The sequence below is a fragment of the Microtus oregoni genome, unplaced genomic scaffold, assembly GCF_018167655.1.
Source record: "Microtus oregoni isolate MIOR12 unplaced genomic scaffold, Mior012 000008F_ref0000371, whole genome shotgun sequence".
Lineage (NCBI taxonomy): Eukaryota > Metazoa > Chordata > Mammalia > Rodentia > Cricetidae > Microtus > Microtus oregoni.
Window position 1 is genome coordinate 8,532,317 of NW_024543067.1, and position 22,832 is coordinate 8,555,148.

A 22,832-nucleotide genomic window follows, 5' to 3' on the forward strand; every position below is an offset into this window, starting at 1 on the left:
CAAACAGGCAGAGTGGATCCATCACCGCCAGACTGTCTGAAGAAACAGAGAAAGGAGTCCCCTACCAGAAGTGAAAGGATGTTATCCCTTCTGGTAAGTATGGGCACATGTGAGAGCTAACACAGAGCACACACACCCGAGAGAGAAAGTCAAATCTCAGCGTTCTGAAAACCGCCAAACCACAGAGACACAAGAAAGGAACAAGTACGTGCAGAACCACCTGGACGAAAATCAGTGAAGTTTGTCTTTACTGATCGACAATAACCTTGAATACGAACAGATGTATTTTCTCAGTGGAAAGGGAGAGACTCACTGGATGGATGAAAAACACAAAAACCAATGAAGACGCCATGAAATGTGGCCTATAAGAAACTGTCTTTACTAGAAAAGACATACACAGATAAAAAGGAAGGGGTGGGAAAAGATCACCGGACAAACATAAATCAGAAGGGAACAGGAGTCATTATAATTGTGCAGATAGAGTAAACGTTAAAATTATATTTAAAAAGATAACGACCTGAGTGTGGTGGTGCATGTCTCTAGTCCTGGCAGAGGACTAAAGGTGGATCTCAGTGATTCCAAGTCAGCCTGGTTTACACAGCAAGTTCTTAAGCCAGCCAGAGCTACAGAGTGAGACCCTCCCTATCTGGGAAAAAAAACAAAAACAAACATGCTGCTGAATAAACTGGATGTGTCTGAGTTCCAGGACAGCCAGGCTACACAGAGAAACCCCAAACAAACAAAAGAAGATGTCAGTGTCATTCCCAACTACATAGTGAGTTTAAGGCCGGCCTGCGCTTCATTAGACCATATCTTTAAAATAAGAAACAAAAGAGTCAATGAAGTTGAAGTTGTCTCTTCATTGATGAATGAATAAAATGATAAAAGGACAAATCCACCAGAGGAAATAGCTATTTTAAATTCATAAGCACACAATGAATGCAATAGCGCTTAATTCTAGCATACAAACGCTTTTAGGTATAAAGAGACAAATTATAATACAATATATCCAGACACTTTAATATCCCTCTCCTATTAATACAAAATTCCCCATACCAAAACCCACAAAGAAACATTAAACTATACGATCTGCCAAATGGCACTAACAGATATCTTCATGGTTTGTCTTCCAGCAGGCTGCAGAGTCAGCGGCAGGGCTCACACTTCCTTCCCATCAGCAAGTGAATTATTCTCTAGGACAGACTGACTGTATGCTGGGCTATCATTGGAGTCTCAGCAAATTCAATAAAATTTAAATCATGGCATTTTTTTCTCTGAGAGAGAAGAGCCAGCAAGAGGAGCTTTAGAAATTGTACAAATATGTGTAAACTAAGTAACCTTCTCTTGAATGAATGAGCCCTTGAAAGATAAAAAAGGAAATTTAAAATGTCTTCAAAGAAATGAAAATGAAAACACAGCATATTGAAACCTCCGGGACCCAGTGAAAGAAATGAAAACAAAAAGCGGGACTCAGAGGAAGGAAGTCTGGAGGAGCAAGTGCCTGCATCAACAATGCAGCAAAAGATTTCAGGCACAGCCGAACAGCGCATCATAAGGAACTAGAGAGACAAGACCAAACCAGAACTTAGCAAAAAGAGAGAAACTGCAGAGAGAAGTACATGATGTGACAAGACTCAAGAAACAAGACTGGGGCTGGGGATACAGCTCAGGGGGTGAGGACCTGAGTTAGTTCCTAGAACCTGTATACAAAAAGCCCTGAGCTGTGGCCTATGGGGAGGCAGACAGGTAGTTCCTGCAGCAGGGGTGGGGATGGGGTGGGAGTGGGGGGACTCTCTGGTCAGCCCAGCTGGTATAGTCGGTGAGCTCCAGGTTAATGGAAGACCCCCCCCCCACACACACACAGTGAATGACTCGTAAGGAATATCCAAAGGTGACCTCTACATGTCCAGGCACATGGGCCATCATGCACGTGTGAACATGCACAGGAACATGTACTTAGAAAGACACACACACAAAAGAAAGAAAGTAGCAATGAAATGGGCAGGTTGGAATGTAATGAGTTGGAAAATGTAATGATAATTTCTTTCCAAGACTAAAATTAGAAGAGGGAGAACTCCCCTCCTTTGTTTTTTGTTTTTTATTTATTTTATTTTATTTATTTATTTTTTTTTGAGGCAGGGTTTCTCTGTGGGATGGTCTGGCTTTGTAGACCACACTGTGCTCACTGAGATCTGCCTGCCTCTGCCTCCCGAGTGCTGGGATTAAAGGTGTGTGCCACAACAGCATGGCATAGTCTTACTTTTTATAGCTTTGCCTTAACTCTAAATGTAATAGTCTATCACAATGTTAACAGATTAAAGTGTTTCTGGCTAATAAAATTTGAATTTTAAGGCAACACCGCCACCTGGCGGCGGTTGTTTTGAGTGTTTTCCTTAATCTCTCTAATGTGCGCAGAGACGCCGCCGTGACACCACTTTCTAATGCTTCCTGCACCATTTTACATTCTCTGCTGCGACGTCTGAGGGTTCCAACTTCTCTGTGCCCTCAACACTGGTTAGCTTCTCTCTTTTTCATTTGTAGCCATCTTAGTAGCTGCAAACTGATGCAGTCTCGTGGTATTTAGGTACATTTCCTTATATTTAACGGGGCTGTACTTTTCTCCATCGCCCGACTGGATACTTGTACTTTATGAGATAGATGATTTATACATTTGATTGTCCACTCTATCGATTGTCCTTTCGATTTCTATTTATTTTAGACAGGGTCTCATGTAACTAGGCCAACACCAAACTCACTGTGAAGTTAAGGATGGTCTTGAGCTTTTGGAAGCTGTAACCCCCCCCCCCCCTCCCCAATCCTGAATTTCTTGTAAACAACTTGTTTTCCTCTGCTCTGAGACAGCCTGCAGCTGCTCTGAGCACGAGACCCTCAGGAGTTCCTGATGACAGGGGAGTGGTTTCTGGTGCGTTTGGCTGGGACGTGGCTATCAGTTAATGATCTCTCTATAAACTGCCCCTGAACACAATAAAGGGGGCATTCTTGGGGCATCCTGGGATCAAGGATGACCTGTGTCTCTGTCTGTTAGTCTTTGTGTGTTTCAATCTTCAGCCCCTTGCCCGGTTCCCAAACTGTATGGTAGCGCCTGGAGCGAGGGCGTGGTGTGCTACATTGAGCTCCTGATCTACCTGTCACCACTTCCCTAGTGCTGGGATTACGGTCGGTCGTGTGCCAACATGGCCAGCAGTCTTTCCATACCTTGAGAGCATCTTTTGAGGCACAAGTATTTTGAGTAGCTGAAAAAAGTGGCTCAGAGATTAAAGTAAACTCCCCCGGTCCTCCCAGGAACCCGGGTGGTAAATGCAGGGCAGCTGTGGTACTCGCCTATAACTCTGGCCTGTTTCCTAGACAAACCGGTTAGTAAGACTAGCCATATTAGACTGAGAGACACCGCCTCAAGGAGTAACGCCCCTGACGTCAACCTGTAGCCTCCACATGGATGCAGACACATGCTTATGCGCACCACACACTTCTATCCCCATACATGTAAGAGCTCGCATACACACATGTGAATATTGGAAAAGGGAAACTAAACACACTCAGGAGGGAGAAAATCGGTTTTACTGAGGACAGGGCGAGGGGCAGCGAGTGGGCGGACAGTCCTGCAACTAGTCTACCCTCTGCCTGAGGACTTTTAAACTCCCATGGATCCCAGCGCCTGGCACTTCTTGTCTGTGCTTTCGTTGCTCTACGGAAAAATCCATCGCCAAATGCGAGGCTATGACCGTTGACCTCTGTGTCTTCATCTGAGAACTTTGCAGCTCTGGTGCTTGTGTTCAGGGCTTTGATCTATTATGCACTGGTTTTTCCACGAAGGTTTGCTCCAGTTATACGCCTGTGGAGTTCTAGTTATCTCGATACCTTGCAGAACAGGATGTTTTGGCCCAAACTGAATGGCATCTACATACTTGATGAAAGCAATTGCCAGCAGTTGGGTGAATTCCTAGGCTGCCGAGTCCATTGCGTTGGTCTACAGGCTGACTCTTTTACTAGTACCTTACTAGCTTTTTGTTGTTTTGGTTGAGAAGGAAGTCTGAGTTTCATCTTGCATTACTGTTCTGTCACTGTGATGAGACACCGGGTGAAGACAACTTAGAAGCGTTTGGGGGTGCAGTCCGTTCTGTCAGGGAAGGCAGCCGGTCACTGCATGCAGAGCCAGGAAGAGAGATGAATAGCAGAACTCAGACTGTCTTCTTTTCCTCCAGTCCTAGAGCCCAACCCATGGAATCGGGCCACCTAATAGTGTTAATCCTCCCTCCCCAGTCAAACTTTTCTGTAAACACCCTCGATTATCCTTTCAGAGAGGTGTTTCCATGGCGATTCTAATTCAGCCAAGTTGACAATGAAGATCAATCACTGACCTGTTACTCCTCTTTATCGTTAACACCCCAAATTGGTGTGTTACAGTTGATAGAATTAATGATCCAACACTGACCTATCTGTGAAGTCCATGGTTTACCTTAGCGTTAATGTGTTATGCTGCACATTTTACGGTGTGTCTTGTTCAGGGACAGCATCTCACCATGCAGTTCTCCGACAGAGTCCTGCTCAGTTACCCAGTGTTAACCCTGAGTTTGCTATGGAGCCCAGGTGGGCTTTGGTCTTGTCACTCTCTTCCTTCATTTTTCCAAGAAACTGGGATTATAGAGGTGTCAACATGGCTGGTTTTTTTAAAAATTAATTTTGGGGAAGCTGCAGCGCTGGCTTAGTGGTTAAGAGCATTGACTGTTCTTATAGAGGACCCATGTGGTGGCTCACAACTATCTCTAATTCCAGTTCCAGGGATCCAATGCAATCTTTGGGTTCCAGAGAGAAATGCCTACATAGGAGACACTGAAATACATGACTGACAGACATAAAATAGTAATACACCATCATATACCACTGTATGGTGGCAGAGCATGCCTTTAATCCCAGCACTCAAGAGGCAGAGGCAGGAGGATCACTGTGAGTTTGAGGCCAGCTTGGTCTACCTAGTGAGTTCTGGGACAGCTAACAAGACTGAGTCTTCCTTGCCCATTCACCACCTATATCATTGCTTTTGTTTTGTTTTGAGATAGGGTCTCACTACACAGCTTAGGCTGGCCTCAACCTCCTAAAGGCTAGGTAGAAGCACAGCCCCCCATGTCTGCCTTGTATGCTACATTAATCACTACTGTGGAAGGCTGTGGGTAGCTCTAAGTCATATTTTAACACTAGTCAAAATAGTGCAGTAGACTTAATCGTTTAATTATTGTTTAATTAAATCAATAATTTATTTAATTTCTGAGATAGGTTCTCACTAGATAATGTCACCTGCCTCAGCCTCCAGAGTGCTGGAACCAAAGGTGTATGTCACCACGCCTGACTATCTTTATGTGTCTGTGTATGCCCATGTGTGGGGGTGTCTGTGGAGGACAATCAGAGCCCCAGGAGCTGTACACGCAGATGGTTGTAAGTCACCAGATATAGGTGCTGGGAATCAACCCCAGGTCCTCAGCAAACACAGAATTAATTTTAAAGCATGGAGCCATCTCTCCAACCTTGTTATTTATTTTATTAATTTAAAGATTTAATTTAGGGCTAGAGAGATGGCTCGTGGTTAAGAGCACTGGCTGCTCTTCCAAAGGATTCGGGGTTTGATTCTCAAAACCCACAAGGCAGCTGACATCCGCCTTTAACTCCAGTTCTAGGGAACCTGACACCCACTTCTGGCCTCTTCGGACAGTTACAGACAGGAAGAGTACAGACATGCAGGCAGGCAAAACACCCATAAACATAAAATAATAAAAATTTTAAGATTTCATTTTAACATACCTATAAAAATTGGCACTAATAATTTAGAAATAAACTTTCCACAAATGCATCCCTCCCACCTAGTTTAGGTGTGGGTTTACAAGATACCAGTTTTTTGTTTGTTTGGCTGGCTGGTTTTTAGAAACAGGGTTTCTCTGTGTGGCACCGACTATCCTGGAACTAGCTCTGTAGACCAGGCTGGCCTCGAACTCAGAGAGATCCACCTGCCTCTGCCTCTGGAGTGTTGGGATTAAAGGCGTGCACCACCACCGCCCTGAAAGATACCAGTTTTATGACTGAAAAACTTCATAATTTTCTTTTTCCTTAAGTTGGTTTCCTGAATTAGGCTTCAGATAATCTCTTTAGCATCTTTTCTACCGTTACTGTCTCGAAAAACCAAAAAAAAACAAAAAAAAAAACAAAGTACAAAACAATTTCATTTTCAGGGTGGCTGAGTTAGGTATAACTTCCAAGGCGAAACCGGATCCCAGAATCGATCTCATTCCAGGACTAAGGATTTTCTTCTCCAAATTTGGCTTCTGTGGCCCAGATAAACGATAAATTCTTGGGGGTGACCCTTGCAAAGACCTCTTCCAGAAGGTCCCCTCTCGTCGCCTGTCTACAGACACTGGAGGTCTGGGCTAAGTCCAGATTCGGTGGCAGCTAAAAGGCGACGCAGATCAGCTTATGCAAAAGCATTTTTCAGACGTCCACCACCTTTCCCGAGGGACCTCGGGGCGAGCGCCTTGGCTCGGGGATGGACAGGGGAGGACGACGCTCAGCACCCCCAGATCAGTCCCCGGTGAGCCCCTCCAACGGCCATCCTGCCGGACCCGAGCGGGCGCCGCGCCGAACCTCGGACTGCCCAGAAAGCCTACGTAGGGCTGATGCTCGGGACACGCCAGCAGTCCGGGGCAGAGACTGATTGTCCTCGCCAGACCCGGGAAAGGGGCGGGGCGGAGAGGGGCGCCTGAGCCGCATGCGCAGAGCGTTGGTTTCCTGGGTGTCGTTTGTGGAGCCGTAGGAAGTCCCGCCCGGTGCCCGGCGTGCGCAGGCGCACTCAGCGAGCTCCATCTTGTTGGGAAGCCGGTTCCCGAGCGGGCTCGGGGCGGGGCGGGACGGGGGGCGCGGCTAAATGCGGAGGGCGGGTTCGCCTGTCACTCACGGCTCGCCGCTGTCCCGCCGTTGTTAACAAGTCCTCCGAGCTGGGAAGGTCATGCTGCCCAACACCGGGTAAGGGGTCCGGGGTGGGTGGGGAGCGGGTCGCGAGGTCGCCCGTGCTCGCCGTGCTCCCCGGCGAGGTCCGGTGAAGCTGCCGCGCGCTCCGGATCTCCGGTGCGCCGTGAGGATCGAGTCGCTGGGACCCGCGGAGACAGCGCGTGCACAGGAACCCAAAGTTGTGTAGGATGGGGCGCAGCGGGGTTAGCTACCCCACAGGGAGGGTCGCGAGGGTCGGTGTCCCCGACATCCCAGTGTGGCCCCAGCCTTGTCTTTAGCTTGGCCCGGTGACAGCATTGCTTTCGGCTTCTAGGTGAAAGGTCTCTTGGGACAGTAACTTTAAACTTTCTGTTTGATTCCTATGCTCGATTGTAGAATAATAAAAGAACGGTGGTGTGTTTTGAAAGTGGTTTTCAAGTTAACAGCGAGTTAAAATGTTACAAGTATCTTTGGCGGCAGTTTCTTTTCTTTTTAACGTAAGGTGAAGTGTATTTGCCCCAGCATAGCCAGACATAATGGCATGAGATTTTAATCCCAAGAGAAGGATTGAGGCTATCCTGGTCTACATAGTGAGTGCTATGTCAACAAAGGCTACAGAGTGAGACCTTGTCTATGCCTCACCTCCCCCCCCCAAAAAAAACCCCTCACACATATATTAACACGGTTGTGAAGCCAAGTCGCCAGGACTTCTCAGTCTTGGGAAAATCCAAACAATGCCCATTAAGCAATGTTCTTTCAGTGTCTTTCGCACTACTTAGTCCTTGCCAAACTCAGGTAGTCTACTGTGTTCTATGAAGTTTGGGGTATCTTAACCCAGTGACATACCCGTTCTGTAACTAGCTTGAGACATATAGACAGCTAAAAGACTTAAATATTCAACTTCTTTCTGATATATTTGTAATCTTTACGTTTATAAACATATTTTGTATACCCTACAGGAACACCTCTTATTTTTTAGAAAATAGTAGCAAACTCCATTTTAGGCTTGCTGTTTTTTTTTTTTTTTTTACCTGCTGTGTCTTGGGGTGTACATAGGTTTCCAGTACATGCAACACTTCCTTGTCTTCTTTAATGGTTGCTTATTATTATTGAAGACCATCATTTATTTAACCTATTCCTTATTGTTGGATATTAAATCACTTCCAGTTGTTTTGTTATTTATTTATTTTTTATTTTATTTTGATTTTCGAGACAGAGTTTTTCTGTAGTTTTTGGTGCCTGTCCTGGAACTAGCTCTTGTAGACCAGGCTGGCCTCGAACTCACAGAGATCGCCTGCCTCTGCCTCCCGAGTGCTGGGATTAAAGGCATGCGCCACCACCGCCCGGCTTGTTGTTGTTGTTTTTATTCCATCTTTGCTTCCATTATTATTCTTTTGTTTTGTTTGAGTGTAGTTAGTCCTGGCTGTCTTTGAACTTGTTATGTAGACCAAACTGGCTTTGAACTCATAGAAATCTGCCTGCTTTTGCCAAGTGCTGGTATTAAAGGCCTGCACACTATGCCTGACTTCATTTTCTTTCTTCTGTCTCTTTATACATAGGTGAATGTACCTAGGATAAATTCTCGAAAGCGAAATTGCTGGATTGAAGAGAATATATATTTTAAAGTTTGATATTGTAAGACAGATATTGGGAGGCAGAGGCAGACAGATCTCTGTGTATTTGAGGCCAGCCTGGTCTACAGAGTTCCAGGACAGCCAGGGCTGTTAGACAGAGAAACCCTGTCTTGAAAAACAAAACAAAATAAAACAAAGCAAAAAGCAAACAGACAGACAGCTAGTCATCATCAAGAGGATTGCACAATTAAAGGCAATCAAAATTGAGAGTATAGTATCCAAACTTGCCAGTGTCAGCTTCTAAAGTTTCTAAATAAATACCCAAGAAGAGCCAGGAATGTAAAAAACAAAAACAAACGAAAAACTCAAATGAGATGGCTGGTTTTTCTAGATCTTAAAATAGTTAATAAAACTAGTGTAATTAAAATAGTTCTAATACATGAGTAGACAGAGTAAGCAATAAGTAAGCAAAACATTTGTTAATACAAATCCAATGGGCAGGGCTCTTCATTATAGTTAAAATTTGCTTGTATTTTTTCACTAGTGAAGATGAGACTCTGGCAATATCTGAGAAGACTGTGTCACAGCTGAAAGGAGATGCTCAGGGAGCGCAGCCGTGAGATGCATGCTGGCTCCTTACAAGCAATGCGCAGCCCCCGATAATGGAACTGCGCAGTCCGAAATGCCAGCTGTGCAGAGACTGGGATGAATGGTTTAAAGCCATCTCTGTATCTTCTTATTTACCTGCTTTAACCAATGAGGTCCTTTTGTCAATTGTGTTATCACTCTGCTCTTTAAGGCTGTTTTGCTTTTGTGACATGCCTGGAAGACCACACTACACCAAGGTCCTTTATTTCAGGTGGCATTCTAGTACATTATGGTCTTACAGTGTCTTATTTACTCATTTGGTGGTGCTGGGGATTGAACTCAGGGATTCGCATGCCTCAGCCAAGTTCTTCTAAGCTAAACTCCCCAGCCCTTACTGCTATACTTTTAATAAATATTTTACAGCAAGCATATATACATGTGTACTATATTCATATTTTCTCATCCACCTAAGGTTTATTTTGGACTAGGAAGTAAGTTAGGAAGCTCACTTCATTTTGGCTCGGATGGCTTTCCCACTGTCACAGCCAAAGTAACTTGATGATTTCATTCTTTCTTTTCTTTTGGTATACTTATACCGCTATCACGCATGAAGGTTTTGTGTGCCTAGGAATCTGTTTCTAGACTCTACCCTCTATTACCTAGTCTGTCTATTCATGTGTTAGAATGAAGTGATTTTTTTTTTGTTGTTGTTTGTTTCTCTGTATGTGGCTCTGGTTGTCCTGGAACTAACTCTGTAGACCACGTTGGCCTTAAACTCGTAGAGATCTGCCTGCCTCCTGACTGCTGGGACTAAAGGTGTGCACCACCACTGCCCAGCAAGAGTCAAATATTTTTAATTACTTTAGTTTTATAAGCTATTTTAAAATCTGGAAAAGCCAATTCTCATTTGGATTATGTTTTAGAATCTTCCTGGCTATTCTTGGGTATTTAGTTTAGAAACTTGAGAACTTGAGACTGGCTAGTGTATCTTTTTTTTTTTTTTTTAAAGAAGTCGTTATTCTTTTTAAAAATGGTTATAATTTCATCACATTTACTGTAATTTTGAGAAACTCCTAGTAAATAAGAGGTGGGTTGTCTCTGCATTTGCAGATTCTAGTTACCTCCCAGGGGCATTAAGAATGCCCATGCTATTGGCATCCTTATCCTAGTCTTTGCAGCTGAGGGCCTAGCAGACAGATCTGGCTGCCTCTGCTGCTCTGGCTGCCAGTGCCCTGGACTCCCGGTGAGCACGAGTGTGCCCTTTATTCTACTGGGATTCAGTCCAGCTGTGTTACAGGCAAAGGGATACGCCTGTAAATCAATTGTTGGCAGACATTTTTGTGTGGGTGCTTATCCTTAAACATCTCTTTATTTGGATTTTTAACTTTATTTTCGTATGTGTGTAGCATGAGAATACAGTGCCCATGTAGGCTACAAGAGGGGGTCAGGTTCTCTGGATCTGGGCTTAGTGTGAGCTGCCGCTGTGCGTGCTTAGTACTGAACTCTGGTCTCTACAAGAGCGCTGAACTCTCTTCATTAGCCTCTGAGCCACCTCGCTAGGCTCTAAACATCCCTTTGGTAGTTTATGTATACTTTTTGTTTTGATGCAGGGTCTCACTGTAGCCCTGGCTGGCCTTGAACTCACAATGTTTCTGCTGCAGTGTGCGCTACCACAGCTGTCTTCTTATGTGAGTGTGAGGAATGGAATTCAGGTCTTCAAACTTGTGGAAACTCTTTAATGACTGAGCCATCTTTCCAGGCCTCTACATGTCTAGCTCCTGTCCTGTCTTATTGACAGATCACATGGCATCTTTGTTCTCTCCTTTGACATGGGTGAGAGCCTGGAAAACTTTTTATATTCTCTAACCCGGCTCCCAGGTCCTTGTTCTCCCTTGTCCCCATTTAGAGGACTCAGGTCTCTGTTAGTATCTAGTAATTATTATCCAAAAACTCAGTGATTCCTTTTTCTCCCCCTCTTCTCTCCCCATTCCCCCTTCTCTCTTCTGTCTTTGAGGTAGAGTCTCTAACCCAGGTTAGCCTGGAACTTACTTTATATTCCAGGCTAGTCTTGAACTCTTGGTAATTCTTTGCCTTAACATTCCAAGAGCTAGGATTTCAGGTGTGTTCAGCTTAGAACTTCTGTGTCACGCTTCTAACATGACGGTTTATTTTTTCCCTTGTGGCACTAAGTATCAAACCCAGGGCCTCATACTTACTAAAGCATGTGTGTGCTTTTGATCTATTGGCCTATACCCTCGACCTCAACCTTTTTCTTTTTTCTTTTCGAGTCAGGGTTTCTCTGTGTAACAACCCTTACTTTGTAGACCAGGCTGGCCTTGAACTCATAGAGATCCACCTGTCTCTGCCTTCCGAGTGCTGGGATTAAAGGCCTATGTCTCTACTGCCCAGATTTTTTTAAACAATTTTTGTTTTGTTTTGTTTGGCTTTTTAGACAGGGTTTCTTTGTGTAGCCTTGGCTGTCCTGGAACTTAATCTGCAGGGCAGGCTGGCTTCCAGCTCCCAGATCGACCTGCCTCTGCCTCAGAGTGCTGGGGTTAAAACTATGTGCCACCATGCTGGGTTTATCATAGTCTTTTGTTCAACAAAAGCTAGAAGGTCAAGCCAGAATCCAGGACTGGGAAACATGCTTTTTCTCTCGGTGGAAGGAGTGTCCCAGAATTTGTGGTTATCTTTGAGATTTTCTTTGATCCATAACAGGGCCATATAAGATCTGGTGGTTGATTTGTGAGGAAGGGGCATAACCAACACACTCCTCCCCCTTTACATGGGCTAACTCAGGATCCTGTGTACCGGAGGCAGCCACCCTCTCCTGATCTCAATTATTTGATTGGATTTAGAGTCATCAGGTGCCATGCCTCTGGGTGTGTCTGCAGGGGGTTTGAAAAGGGGTTAGCTGAAGATAGAAGACCCACCCTGAGAATGAGGAGATACACCATAGCATGGGATGGGGCTGGGCTAAGCAAGAAGGAGGAGGGAAGAATCAAACAAATGGGTAATGGCTTTCGTCTCTTTGCTTCCCGTCTGCAGTCACAGTGTGACCAGCTGCCTCACTTTCCCACCGCCATGCCTTCCCTGCTGTGGAGCCCGTGAACTGGGAGCCTAAAGAAACTCTTCGTTGCTGTTTAAAAATATTTATTTTCTTTTATGTGTGTCTGTTTCTGTGTGTCAGTGCATGCCTACAGAGGCCAGAAGGGGGAGTCGGATCCTTCGAGCCTGGAGTTAGAGGGATTCATAAGCTGCCTGAAATGGGTGCAGGGATCCACATTCAGTCCTATCTAGTCCTGCGATAGGACAGTTAGCACTCGTAACTGCCGAGCCAACTCTCCAACTCTCCGCATTGCTTTTTTTTTTGGTTTTTCGAGACAGGGTTTCTCTGTGGTTTTGGAGCCTGTCCTGGAACTAGCTCTTGTAGACCAGGCTGGTCTCGAACTCACAGAGATCCGCCTGCCTCTGCCTCCCGAGTGCTGGGATTAAAGGCGTGTGCCACCACCGCCCGGCTTCCGCATTGCTTTTAAAAGGATTTTTTTCTGAAAGCTTTTTCAGCATCTAACGAGATGGCCACGTGGTTTTTATTTTTCAGTTTGTTTATATGGTGGATACATTAACAGATTTTCGTATGTTGAACCATTCCTGCTTCTCTGGGATGAAGCCAACTTGGTCATGGTGGATGATGGTTCTGATGTGTTCTTTTATTCAATTTGCCAGTATTTTATTTAGTATTTTTCCATTAATGTTCATGAGTGAGATTGGTCTGTAATTCTCTTTCTTAGTAAGTCTTTCTGTGGTTTGGGTATCAGGGTAATTGTAGCCTCATAAAAAGAGTTTGGCAATGTTCTTTCTGTTTATATTGTGTGGAACAATTTGAGAAGTATTGGCCCCTCAACCAAAGAATGGATAAGGAAAATGTGGTACATTTATACAATGGAGTATTACACAGCAGAAAAAATAACGACATCTTGAAATTTGGAGGCAAATGGATGGAGCTAGAAGACATCATATTGAGTGAGGTAACCCAGACCCAGAAAGACAATTATCACATGTACTCACTCATAAGTGGTTTATAAACATAAAACAAAGAAAACCAGCCTACAAATCACAATCCCAGAGAACCCAGACAACAATGAGGACCCTAAGAGTGACATACATGGATTTAATCTACATGGGAAGTAGAAAAAGATAAGATCTCCTGAGTAAATTGGGAGCATGGGGACCCTGGGAGAGGGTTGAAGGGGAGGGGAGAGGCAGGGAGGGGAGCAGAGAAAAAATGTAGAGTTCAATAAAATCAATAAAGTAAAAATTCTTGGAAGAAAAGGAATTTTGTCACACTGAGACAAGAAACCAATTCATAAGGAAGCAGTTTCACTGGTGTGTGTGTGTGTGTGTGTGTGTGTGTGCTCTAGAGACACTCTAGCACAAGTGACTGGAAGATGAATTCGGCGACATTGGTAGCACTATTGCTGACAGTAGAATAGATAACTTACAGTATGTTCATGTGTGGATTCATGTATTGATGAAAAATAATAAGTATAGTTATTTAAGTCATATGGGTAGCTCTCTAAACAGAATTATATATTTTATGAATCTCTTATTTAGAGTTCAAAATTAGGCAACAACCCTAGATAGTACATTGTTCATTTTTTTGTAAAAGGTCAGCTGTTAATACTAGGTTTTGTGAACCTAAAGGCTACATTGGCGGTGGATACACTTATATAGTAAGACATAAAAATCAATCTCCTTAATATTTTTACTGTTTTTTGTAGTGCAGTATCATGAGCAGTTTTGAGGGCTGCTAGAGTGAGCTAGCTTCCTAGGCTACTATGACAAAGCTCAAAAGCTGGGGTGTTTATCTGTAAAGGGTCATTCTTAGCTCTCACCCTCCCTCTACACACATAGGTAATGATTTGGACTTAGCTTATGGGCCATAATTGCCTGACCCTGGGTTAGATACAGATGTATAGGTACTGTAAATTATTTTAAAAGAAGGAATAATAATATTTAAAGTAGTTTCTGCTTTGTGGGGTGGAAGAAAAAAGCAGGTAGAATTGGAAAATGTTTTACTTACTTTGCATTGCTATGACTAAAATACCTCTCAGAAACAAGGAAGGGAAGGCTTATTTTGACTCATAATTTCAGAGGGTCTCAGTCCATCATGTTGTGTGTATGTGTGTGGGGCCAGGATAGCAGGGAAATGTGGAGGCTCCACATCACAGTGGACCAAGATACAGAGAAAGGGGCATGAAGGGAGGGCCAGATATAACCTTCAAGGGCCTGTCCCTAGTGACCTCGCTCCAGCCTGTCTCCTACAGAAGCACCCCCAACAAAAACAAGACTGTGGAGGATGTTTCTTTTTCTCCCCCCCCCCCCTCTCTCTCTCTCTCTCTCCCTCCTCCTCCCCTCCCTCCCTCCTTTTCATTTTTTGGTTTGTTTCGAGATAAGATTTCTCTGTGTTACAGTTCTGGCTTCCAGGAACTCACTTCGTTGCCCAGGCTGGACTCAAACTCACAGAGATCCACCTGCCTCTGCCTCTGCCTCTGCCTCTGCCTCCTGTGTGCTGGGATTAAAGGCATGCACCATCACTGCCCAGCTGGTGGCTTTGGTTCTACTCTGTTTCTTGGCTTGGATAGTAGGTACGCCATTGTTTGTTTTTCAATTTATTTAACTTTATTTTATGTGCATTAGTACAAAGGTGTTGGACCCCCTGAAGCTGGAGTTACAGACAGTTGTGAGCTACCATGTGAGTGCTGGGAATTGAACCTGGGTCCTCTGGAAGAGCATCCTGATGTGGGAGTGTCATATATCAATCTGTTGATTTCATTGGTTAAGTAATAAACAAACTGCTTGGGCTCATAGCTTAGAACATAGGTGGGTGGAGTAAACAGAACAGAATGCTGGGAGGAAGAGGAAGTGAGGTAAGATGCCTCAGACAGAGACCGACAGCTCTGCTCTCTGGAGCAGAGACGCCATGCTCCTGGCTCCTGGGCAGACACACGCAATGAAGCTCCGACCCAGGATGACGTAGGCTAGAATCTTCCCAGTAAGCGCACCTTGCTGTGCTACATAGAATATTAGAAATGGGCTAGTCCAGGTGCGAGAGTTAGCCTAGAAGAAGCTAGATAGAAATGGGCCAATCAGTGATTAAAAGAATACAGTTTCCGTGTAATTATTTCGAGTAAAGCTAGCCGTGGGGGCGGCCGGGTGCCGGGGACGCAGCCCCGCCACTCCTATTTCTTTTTCTTTTTTTTTTTTTTAATATTTGGTCATTTATTATGTATACAATATTCTGTGTGTATGCCTGCAAGCCAGAAGAGGGCACCAGACCTCATTACAGATGGTTGTGAGCCACCATGTGGTTGCTGGGAATTGAACTCAGGAAGAGTTTTGGAAGAGCACTGATCAGTGCTCTTAACCTCTGAGCCATCTCTCCAGCCCCCCTGCCGCTCCTATTTCAACAGCAGCCAGAGCTCTTAACCCTTAAGCTGTCTTTCCAGCCCCCCCCATTGTTTGTTTCTATTAAAGCTTTATCTGCTCATTTTTAAAGGTTTTTTTGTTTGCTGTATTTTACATTTTTGTCTCTTTCCCACTTCTTCACTTTGGTTTCTTCCAATCAAAGTGATTTATGATGATTTGAATGACTGTTTTCCATAAGCTCAGATTCTGACTACTTGATCCCCATGGGGCTGGTGATGCTATTTGAGTAGGTTTAGGATTTGTGGTTTGTTGAAGGAAGTATGTCACTGGGGTGAGCTTTGAGGCTTCAAGGCCAGGCCACCATTCCCAGTTTGCTCTCTGCTTCCTGCTTGTAGTTGAGATGTGAGCTTCCCAGGTTGGTGTTGAGCTGGCAGGCCTGCCTGCTGTGCTGGATGGTAGGCTCCTCTCCTTCTGGCACCGTAAGCCCTCTTCTGTAAGTTGCTTTAGTCATGGTATTTTATCACAGCAATAGAAAAGCAACTAATATATGATTATTCCTTATTTCAAACTGCCACTGCCTGCACCTAGGATGCCCTACTCCGGTGTAATTCTCCCGATTGGCAGGCACTGCTTGTCTCTCTGTTAACAAATCGCCTGTCTCATTATCACTTTTTCTTGTAGTCACCCTAACAGCAGAGTAAGTAGAAAATTCAGTGCGAAGGTAGGAGGTGTAGAGAAGTGGGAGCTAGGGATGTCAGGGTGTTTGAATCAGGGCTTTTTCCAGTCAGCCTGTTCTTGCTCCTTCTAAGTTTGCTTAACAGCTTTACTGAGATGTAATTCTTACATCAATCAGTCAGTAGTTCTGTATCTCCGGAGGAAAAAAGTCACCACAATCAATTTAAAACCTCTACCATCCCAGAAAGAAGTTCCTAGCCCTCAGCTGTTGGCTCCCAAACCCTCTCCCTCCCTCTCCAGGTAGCTGCTGGGCTTGGGTCTCTACAGGTTGATTTCTCTGTCCATGTCATATAATATGGTCAGTGTGAGTAGATGGTTTGTCCATGCTGTGGCACAGCTTGGTAATTCATTGCATTTTGTTGCTGAACACTATTCCATTGTGGGGTAAACCACTTATATTCATCCTTCATTACTTAATCCATATTTGGTTTTTCCACTCTCGCTACTATTTGTAGACAACTTTTTAAAGATCATGTGTTGTTGTAGTAAATTTGACAAGTACTATATGAATGTGAAGGATAAAACTTTATGTTTGAATCTGTCACTCACAAATAAGCCTTGTTGATGTGCATAGTGCTCCCTGCCTGTATCCCAGCACTTGGAAGGTAGAAGCAGGACTAGGGGCCCAAGGCCAGACTGTGCTGCATGAGACTCTGTCTCCAAACAACAGCAAAACAAAATCTAGACTGGTGGATGAGTCCGTGGGCAAAGGGGCTGCCGGGTAAGCCTGAGGACCTTGATTGAAATCTCCAGCTCCCCTGTACAAGAGCTGGGTATGGTACACTAACCTGTTACCTCATACTCTGTAATTCTTTTAAGATTTACTTTGTATTTGAGCAGATTGTGTTTGTCAGGTCTCAGTTAAGACTGGCCAACTGCAATTGTCATAAATAATTTATCAGTTGTGTCCAGTGGAAATATAGAAGGGTTCTAATTTGTCAGGTGGGTTGGGGGTAATCAGGAAATCACAAAAATGTGTGTAAGTTGGTATAGATAAAGCAGTGAAGTTTCTAATAAAGTCACCTTTGCTCTGTTTAGGAAACTAGCGGGATGCACGATTTTTATCACGGGTGCAAGCCGAGGCATTGGCAAAGCTATTGCGTTGAAAGCAGCGAAGGATGGAGCAAATATTGTAATTGCTGCGAAAACCACCCAGACACACCCGAAACTCCCAGGCACAATCTACACTGCTGCTGAAGAAAGTGAGTGTGATGACTGCCATTGCATGGACTGCTCTTACCGTGGTCTCAGTACATAGTTTGCTGTAGGGTTTAGTGTACGCTGTTTGAAAGTTACTCAAGAAATAATTGTGTTTAGGGCTGGTGAGATGCTCAGCAGGTAAAGAAAGGTGCTTGCTGCCAAGCCCGACAACCTGAGCTAGATCCCCACACCCACACTGTGGAGACAACTGGCTTTCTGCAAGTTATAGCATGTGCACGTGCAATAAAATAAAGTAAATAAACCGTGGTGCACATTTTAATCCCAGCACTTGGGAGGCAGAGGCAAGCAGATCTCTGTGAGCTCCTGGCCTGCCCAGGTGGGGGTGCTGAGTTGGTCTCAGCTACTTTCCTTCCAACCCTGAGTGGGCACACAAACAACGGGGCCCACAAATGTCATTCAAATGCTCCATAGCTGGAGTTTGCATTGGCAGCACAGCCCAAGAAGCTGCCTTATTAAAAAGGTGTGGCTTTTTTTCTGCTACCAGTGCATCAGGAAAACCTCCCTTAAGGGAGCGGCAACACGCCGCCAGCTGAAAAAAAGTGAGGCTAAACTTTGTTTTTCTGTGTCTAGAATTTTTTTTCAAGCTTTTTTGAGTTTTACATAGATTTAGTCCACCACATTGCCGTGCCAAACTGTTGCGAGGAAGCTGCTTGTTGGTTTCCGGCTGTCCGGCTAGCTTAGACCCAAAACAATCCCACAGAAATTGTATTAATTAAATCACTGCTTGGCCCATTAGCTCTAGTTTCTTATTGGCTAACTCTTTTGGTGTAGGAGGTCCTTCTGTTTATTGGTTTATTGTTATTGATTATTGGCTAATCAATAAAGAAACTGCTTGGCCTGATAGGGCAGAACTTAGGTAGGTAGAGAAGACAGAACTGAATTCTGGGAGGAGGAAAGCAGAGAGAGAGAGAACCGCCATGGAGATGCCAGAGTCAGACATGCTGAATCTTTCCTGGTAAGCCAACAACCTCATGGTGACATACAGATTGTTAGAAATGGGTTGAATCAAGATGTGAGAGTTAGCCAATAAGAGGCTAGGGATAATGGGCCAGGCAGTAATTTAATTAATACAGTTTCTATGTGGTTATTTTGGGTATAAACTGGCCAGGTGGCCGGGATGAAAAGCAGGCCCTTTCTTCCTACTACACTCTTATATTAATTTGACCCATTTCTATTAATCTTTATATTGCCATGTGGCTGTGGCTTACCAGGTAAAGTTCACAACATCTATCCCCAGCAGCTCCATGGCTTCTCTCTGTCTCTGCCTTCCTCCTCCCATGCTATAGGCCAATCCAGTTTCCTTATTCATTAACCAATAAAAGCGACACATAGACAGAAGGACCTCCCACAACAGGGTGAACATTTTATTTTTAGATGTGTTTATTTTATTGCATTAGTGTTTTTACCTGCATGTATGTGTGTGCTGTGTTGATGCTTGGAGTCTGCAGTGCCCCAGTTGGTTGGGTTAGTCCATCTGTCTATTGTGATTGTAAGACCTTGTAATGTATCTCGATTGTGCTGGAAATGGGCATTTTTTTCTATTGTTGCATCAGAATGAAGGTGTAATTATAAACACCTTCATGCAGCTGGGCAGTAGTGGCACATGCTTTTAATTCCAGTACTTGGGAGGCAGAGGCAGGTGGATCTCTGTGAGTTCGAGGCCAGCCTGGTCTACAAGAGCTAGTTCCAGGACAGGCTCCAAAACTACAGAGAAACCCTGACTTGAAAAACCAACAATAAAATAAAATAAACACCCTCATGTTTTTTTGTCTTCTTTGTAGTTGAAGCGGCTGGAGGAAAGGCCTTGCCGTGTGTTGTTGATGTGAGAGATGAACAGCAAATCAACAGTGCGGTGGAAAAAGCTGTCAAGAGATTTGGAGGTAGTACCTTGATTCTGAAATAATTCCTGAACATTGATGAAATAGACATGTAACCACCGCCTTTCTCAGAAAGGTCATACATAGGTCAGGGAGGACTAGAGAGGGTTTGACCCAGTGTTCCTGGAGCCAGCGAGAGAAGACTGATACTTAAGGGTTGAGGCTACAGCTTGTAAACACTAAACCTTCTTGCAGTTTTTCATAGAGCTGGTCATTGGCTGAATCTCCAGTGTGCCAGCAAAAATAAGTTTTGAAAGATTTGCCGGATCTGGCATTGGTATATTGGTCAGTCATATAGTCTAATTATGTATGTGTGTGTTTTATAGACCTATGTATATGTATATATGTTTATATTTTTGAATCAGCTGAGGGATAAACCATAGAGGAAATGTTTTGTGTGTATGAGAGAGAGAGAGAGAGAGAGAGAGAGAGAGAGAGAGAGAGAGAAATGCTGACTTGCATCAATATGGAACTGATTTCTTTGGACACAGGAATTGATATTTTGGTGAACAATGCGAGTGCTATCAGCTTGACCAACACGTTGGATACTCCTACAAAGAGAGTGGACTTGATGATGAATGTGAACACCAGGGGAACCTACCTCACGTGAGTCAGAAACAAGGATGTGGGGCAGGATGTCCTATTGTGTTCTCAGAGAACTTACATATAAACAGATGGGACCAGACAGCAGTACAGCTTAAAATCTAGTTGGCTTATGATTAAGCTAACGATATTAGTATCTGTCTTAGGGTTACTATTGCTGTGATGGCCAAAAACAAGTTGGCGAGCAAAGAGTTGAATTGGCGTACACTTCTACATTGAAGTCCATCACTGAAGGAAGTCAGGGCTAGAACTCTAACAGGGCAGGAATCTGGAGGCAGGAAGTGATACAAAGGGTATGAAGGGGTGCTGCTTACTGGCTTTCTCACTCTGGCTTGCTCAGTCTGTTTTCTTATAAAACCAAGACCACTCACAATAGGCCAGGCCCTCCCATATTGATCACTAATTAGTTACAGCCTGATCTTATTGGGGCATTTTCTTAATCCAGGTTTCCTCCTCTCAGGTAACCTTAGCTTGTGTTAGGTTGGCAAGAAGCCGTCCAGCACTGTGTCTAAGTGCTGAGAGTTTTCAATTTGATATATAAGACAGAGCTTGTTGTTATGAAAAGTGTGATGTGGATTTGTAACGTTAGTGGCCCTACTGACTAGCAAATTGCAGCTGGCAAGGTTTTATCTAATAGATAACAGGAAAGCCAGTGCGTTTGATGTAAACAAGACGAATCCCTCCTCTGATTGCAAAGTATGGTCTTATTAGAATGGACTCAGTTTTTCCCTATTGATTGGTTGAGGTACAATTTTAGTTTTAATGAAAATCAGTTATAATATTGTTTGCCTGTCCTCATTTCAACTCTATGAAAGTGAAACACTGGGCTGGAGAGATGGCTCAGGGGTTAAGAGCACTGGTTGCTCTTCCAGAGGTCCTGAGTTCAATTCCCAGCAACCACATGGTGGCTCACAGCCATCTTTTTTTTTTTTTTTTTTGGTTTTTGTTTTTCGAGACAGGGTTTCTCTGTGGTTTTGGAGCCTGTCTTGGAACTAGCTCTTGTAGACCAGGCTGGTCTCGAACTCACAGAGATCCGCCTGCCTCTGCCTCCCGAGTGCTGGGATTAAAGGTGTGCGCCACCACCGCCCGGCCATCTGTAATGAGTTCTGGTGTCCTCTTCTGGCCTGCAGGCATACATGCAGGCAGAGCACTGTATACATAATAAATAAATAAATAAATGAAAAAATATTTTAAAAATGAAATACTTTTAGGAATGAAAAACAGTTTTTTTTGGTTAGGGTTAAGGTTAGGGTTACTATCAAAATCACTACAAATATAATCAATACCTCTAATCTGTAGTAGCATTGATTGTATTTGGTGTCTAAACTGCAGTGACTGAGCAATGGTGGTGCACGCCTTTAATTCCAGCACTTGGCAGACAGAATGACTTCCAAAACAGCGAGGGCTACACAAGAGAAATGCTGTCTCAGAAAGCTAAAAGGAGAAAAATGTGGTAATTGGTAACAATTTTGTGTTTGGAAATAATAATAGTTAAAAAAACTGATGTAAATGAAGGGCGGTTTAGCTCACAATCTGCTCTCACCCCCTTTTTTATTTCAGTGTTGGGGCTTGACCTGTATGCTTTATATATCATAGACATATGCTCTACAGCTGAACTGTGGCTCCAACTTCAATAATTCCTCTTGTTGTACTTTTCAGACCGGGTCTCCTATGCAGCTCAGGTTGACCTGGAACTTGCAATCCTGCCTCAGCTTCTTGAATGCTGAGATTATAGTCATGTACTGCCATGTTTGATGTCCTTAGATGTTCTTGAATATGAAATAAGGTTATAACTGAGCTACAGTATGTTGTTTAGCTATATGATGTTATAACTTTAATACTTAAAATTATAAAAATATTGAATATAAATCTTTTTTTAAAAAGACTTACTTACTTACTTACTTACTTATTTATTTATTATGTGTAGTGTTCTATCTGTCTGTATGCTTACTACCAGAAGAGGGCACCAGATCTCATTACAGATGGTTGTGAGCCACCATGTGGTTTCTGGGAATTGAACTCAGGACCTCTGGAAGAGCAGTCAGTGCTCTTAACCTCTGAGCCATCTCTCCAGCCCAAATATAAATCTTTTAGAAAATAAATAATGTATTTCAACAAACAGTTGAAAATAAAATGAACCCTTATAGGGGCGCATACCTATAATCTCAACACCCAGGAGGCAGATGCAGTGGAATTGTTTTGTGTTCAAGGCTCTACTGGGCTGCATAATGAATTCTAGGTCAGCTTAACCTATGTAAGACTTAAGACTCTGCCTAAAGAAGATAAAACAGTAATCAGAACCAAACCTCTAAACTCCATATTGCTTTCAAAGGCATATTGCATTTTGTACCTGTGAAATAAACTAAGATATGTGATGCCACTCATAGCAATTTTTTATTTCATGTTGAGCACATGCACTGTCTGAAGTATCTCATTTGAATCCTTTAATCAGTCCTAGATGGTAGTGGGTATTACCACTGTGTAGTAACGTTCTAAGAACTAGAATGCAGATTTACCCAGTGACATACAAAGGGGGAAGAATCAGGATTTGAACCTATGACTATCTGACAGGTATATTAACTGCGTCTGTAAATTGTGTGTTTGGGTGGGAGAATTTGGGAGAAGTTGTGGTTGAAGATATCCTCAGTTGAGCATAAAGCTAATAGAGAAAGGATATGATTTTTTTTCCATCAAGCAGATCATGTGGTCAGGGTATGAAACATTGGTTTCAAAGCATGAAAACCAGTTCCATTTATTATCTTCTTTCTAGGAAAAAAGTACTCTACCAACAAGATGCACTAGACAGATCACTGAG

The 22,832-nt window shown here is 43.7% G+C and overlaps 1 protein-coding gene across 1 annotated transcript in view; it reads left to right on the forward strand.

The window, feature by feature from the left end:
- Positions 1 to 6,884: 6,884 nt before the first annotated feature.
- The window catches only part of Hsdl2 (hydroxysteroid dehydrogenase like 2), a 38,572-nt gene continuing 22,624 nt past the window's right edge, over positions 6,885 to 22,832 (forward strand). Inside the window, exons 1-4 of the mRNA XM_041657870.1 lie at positions 6,885 to 7,026; positions 17,355 to 17,518; positions 19,319 to 19,417; positions 19,906 to 20,020. Of these exons, the coding sequence (XP_041513804.1) occupies positions 7,010 to 7,026; positions 17,355 to 17,518; positions 19,319 to 19,417; positions 19,906 to 20,020 (395 nt within the window). The 5' untranslated portion in view covers positions 6,885 to 7,009. The remainder of the gene's footprint in view (positions 7,027 to 17,354; positions 17,519 to 19,318; positions 19,418 to 19,905; positions 20,021 to 22,832) is intronic.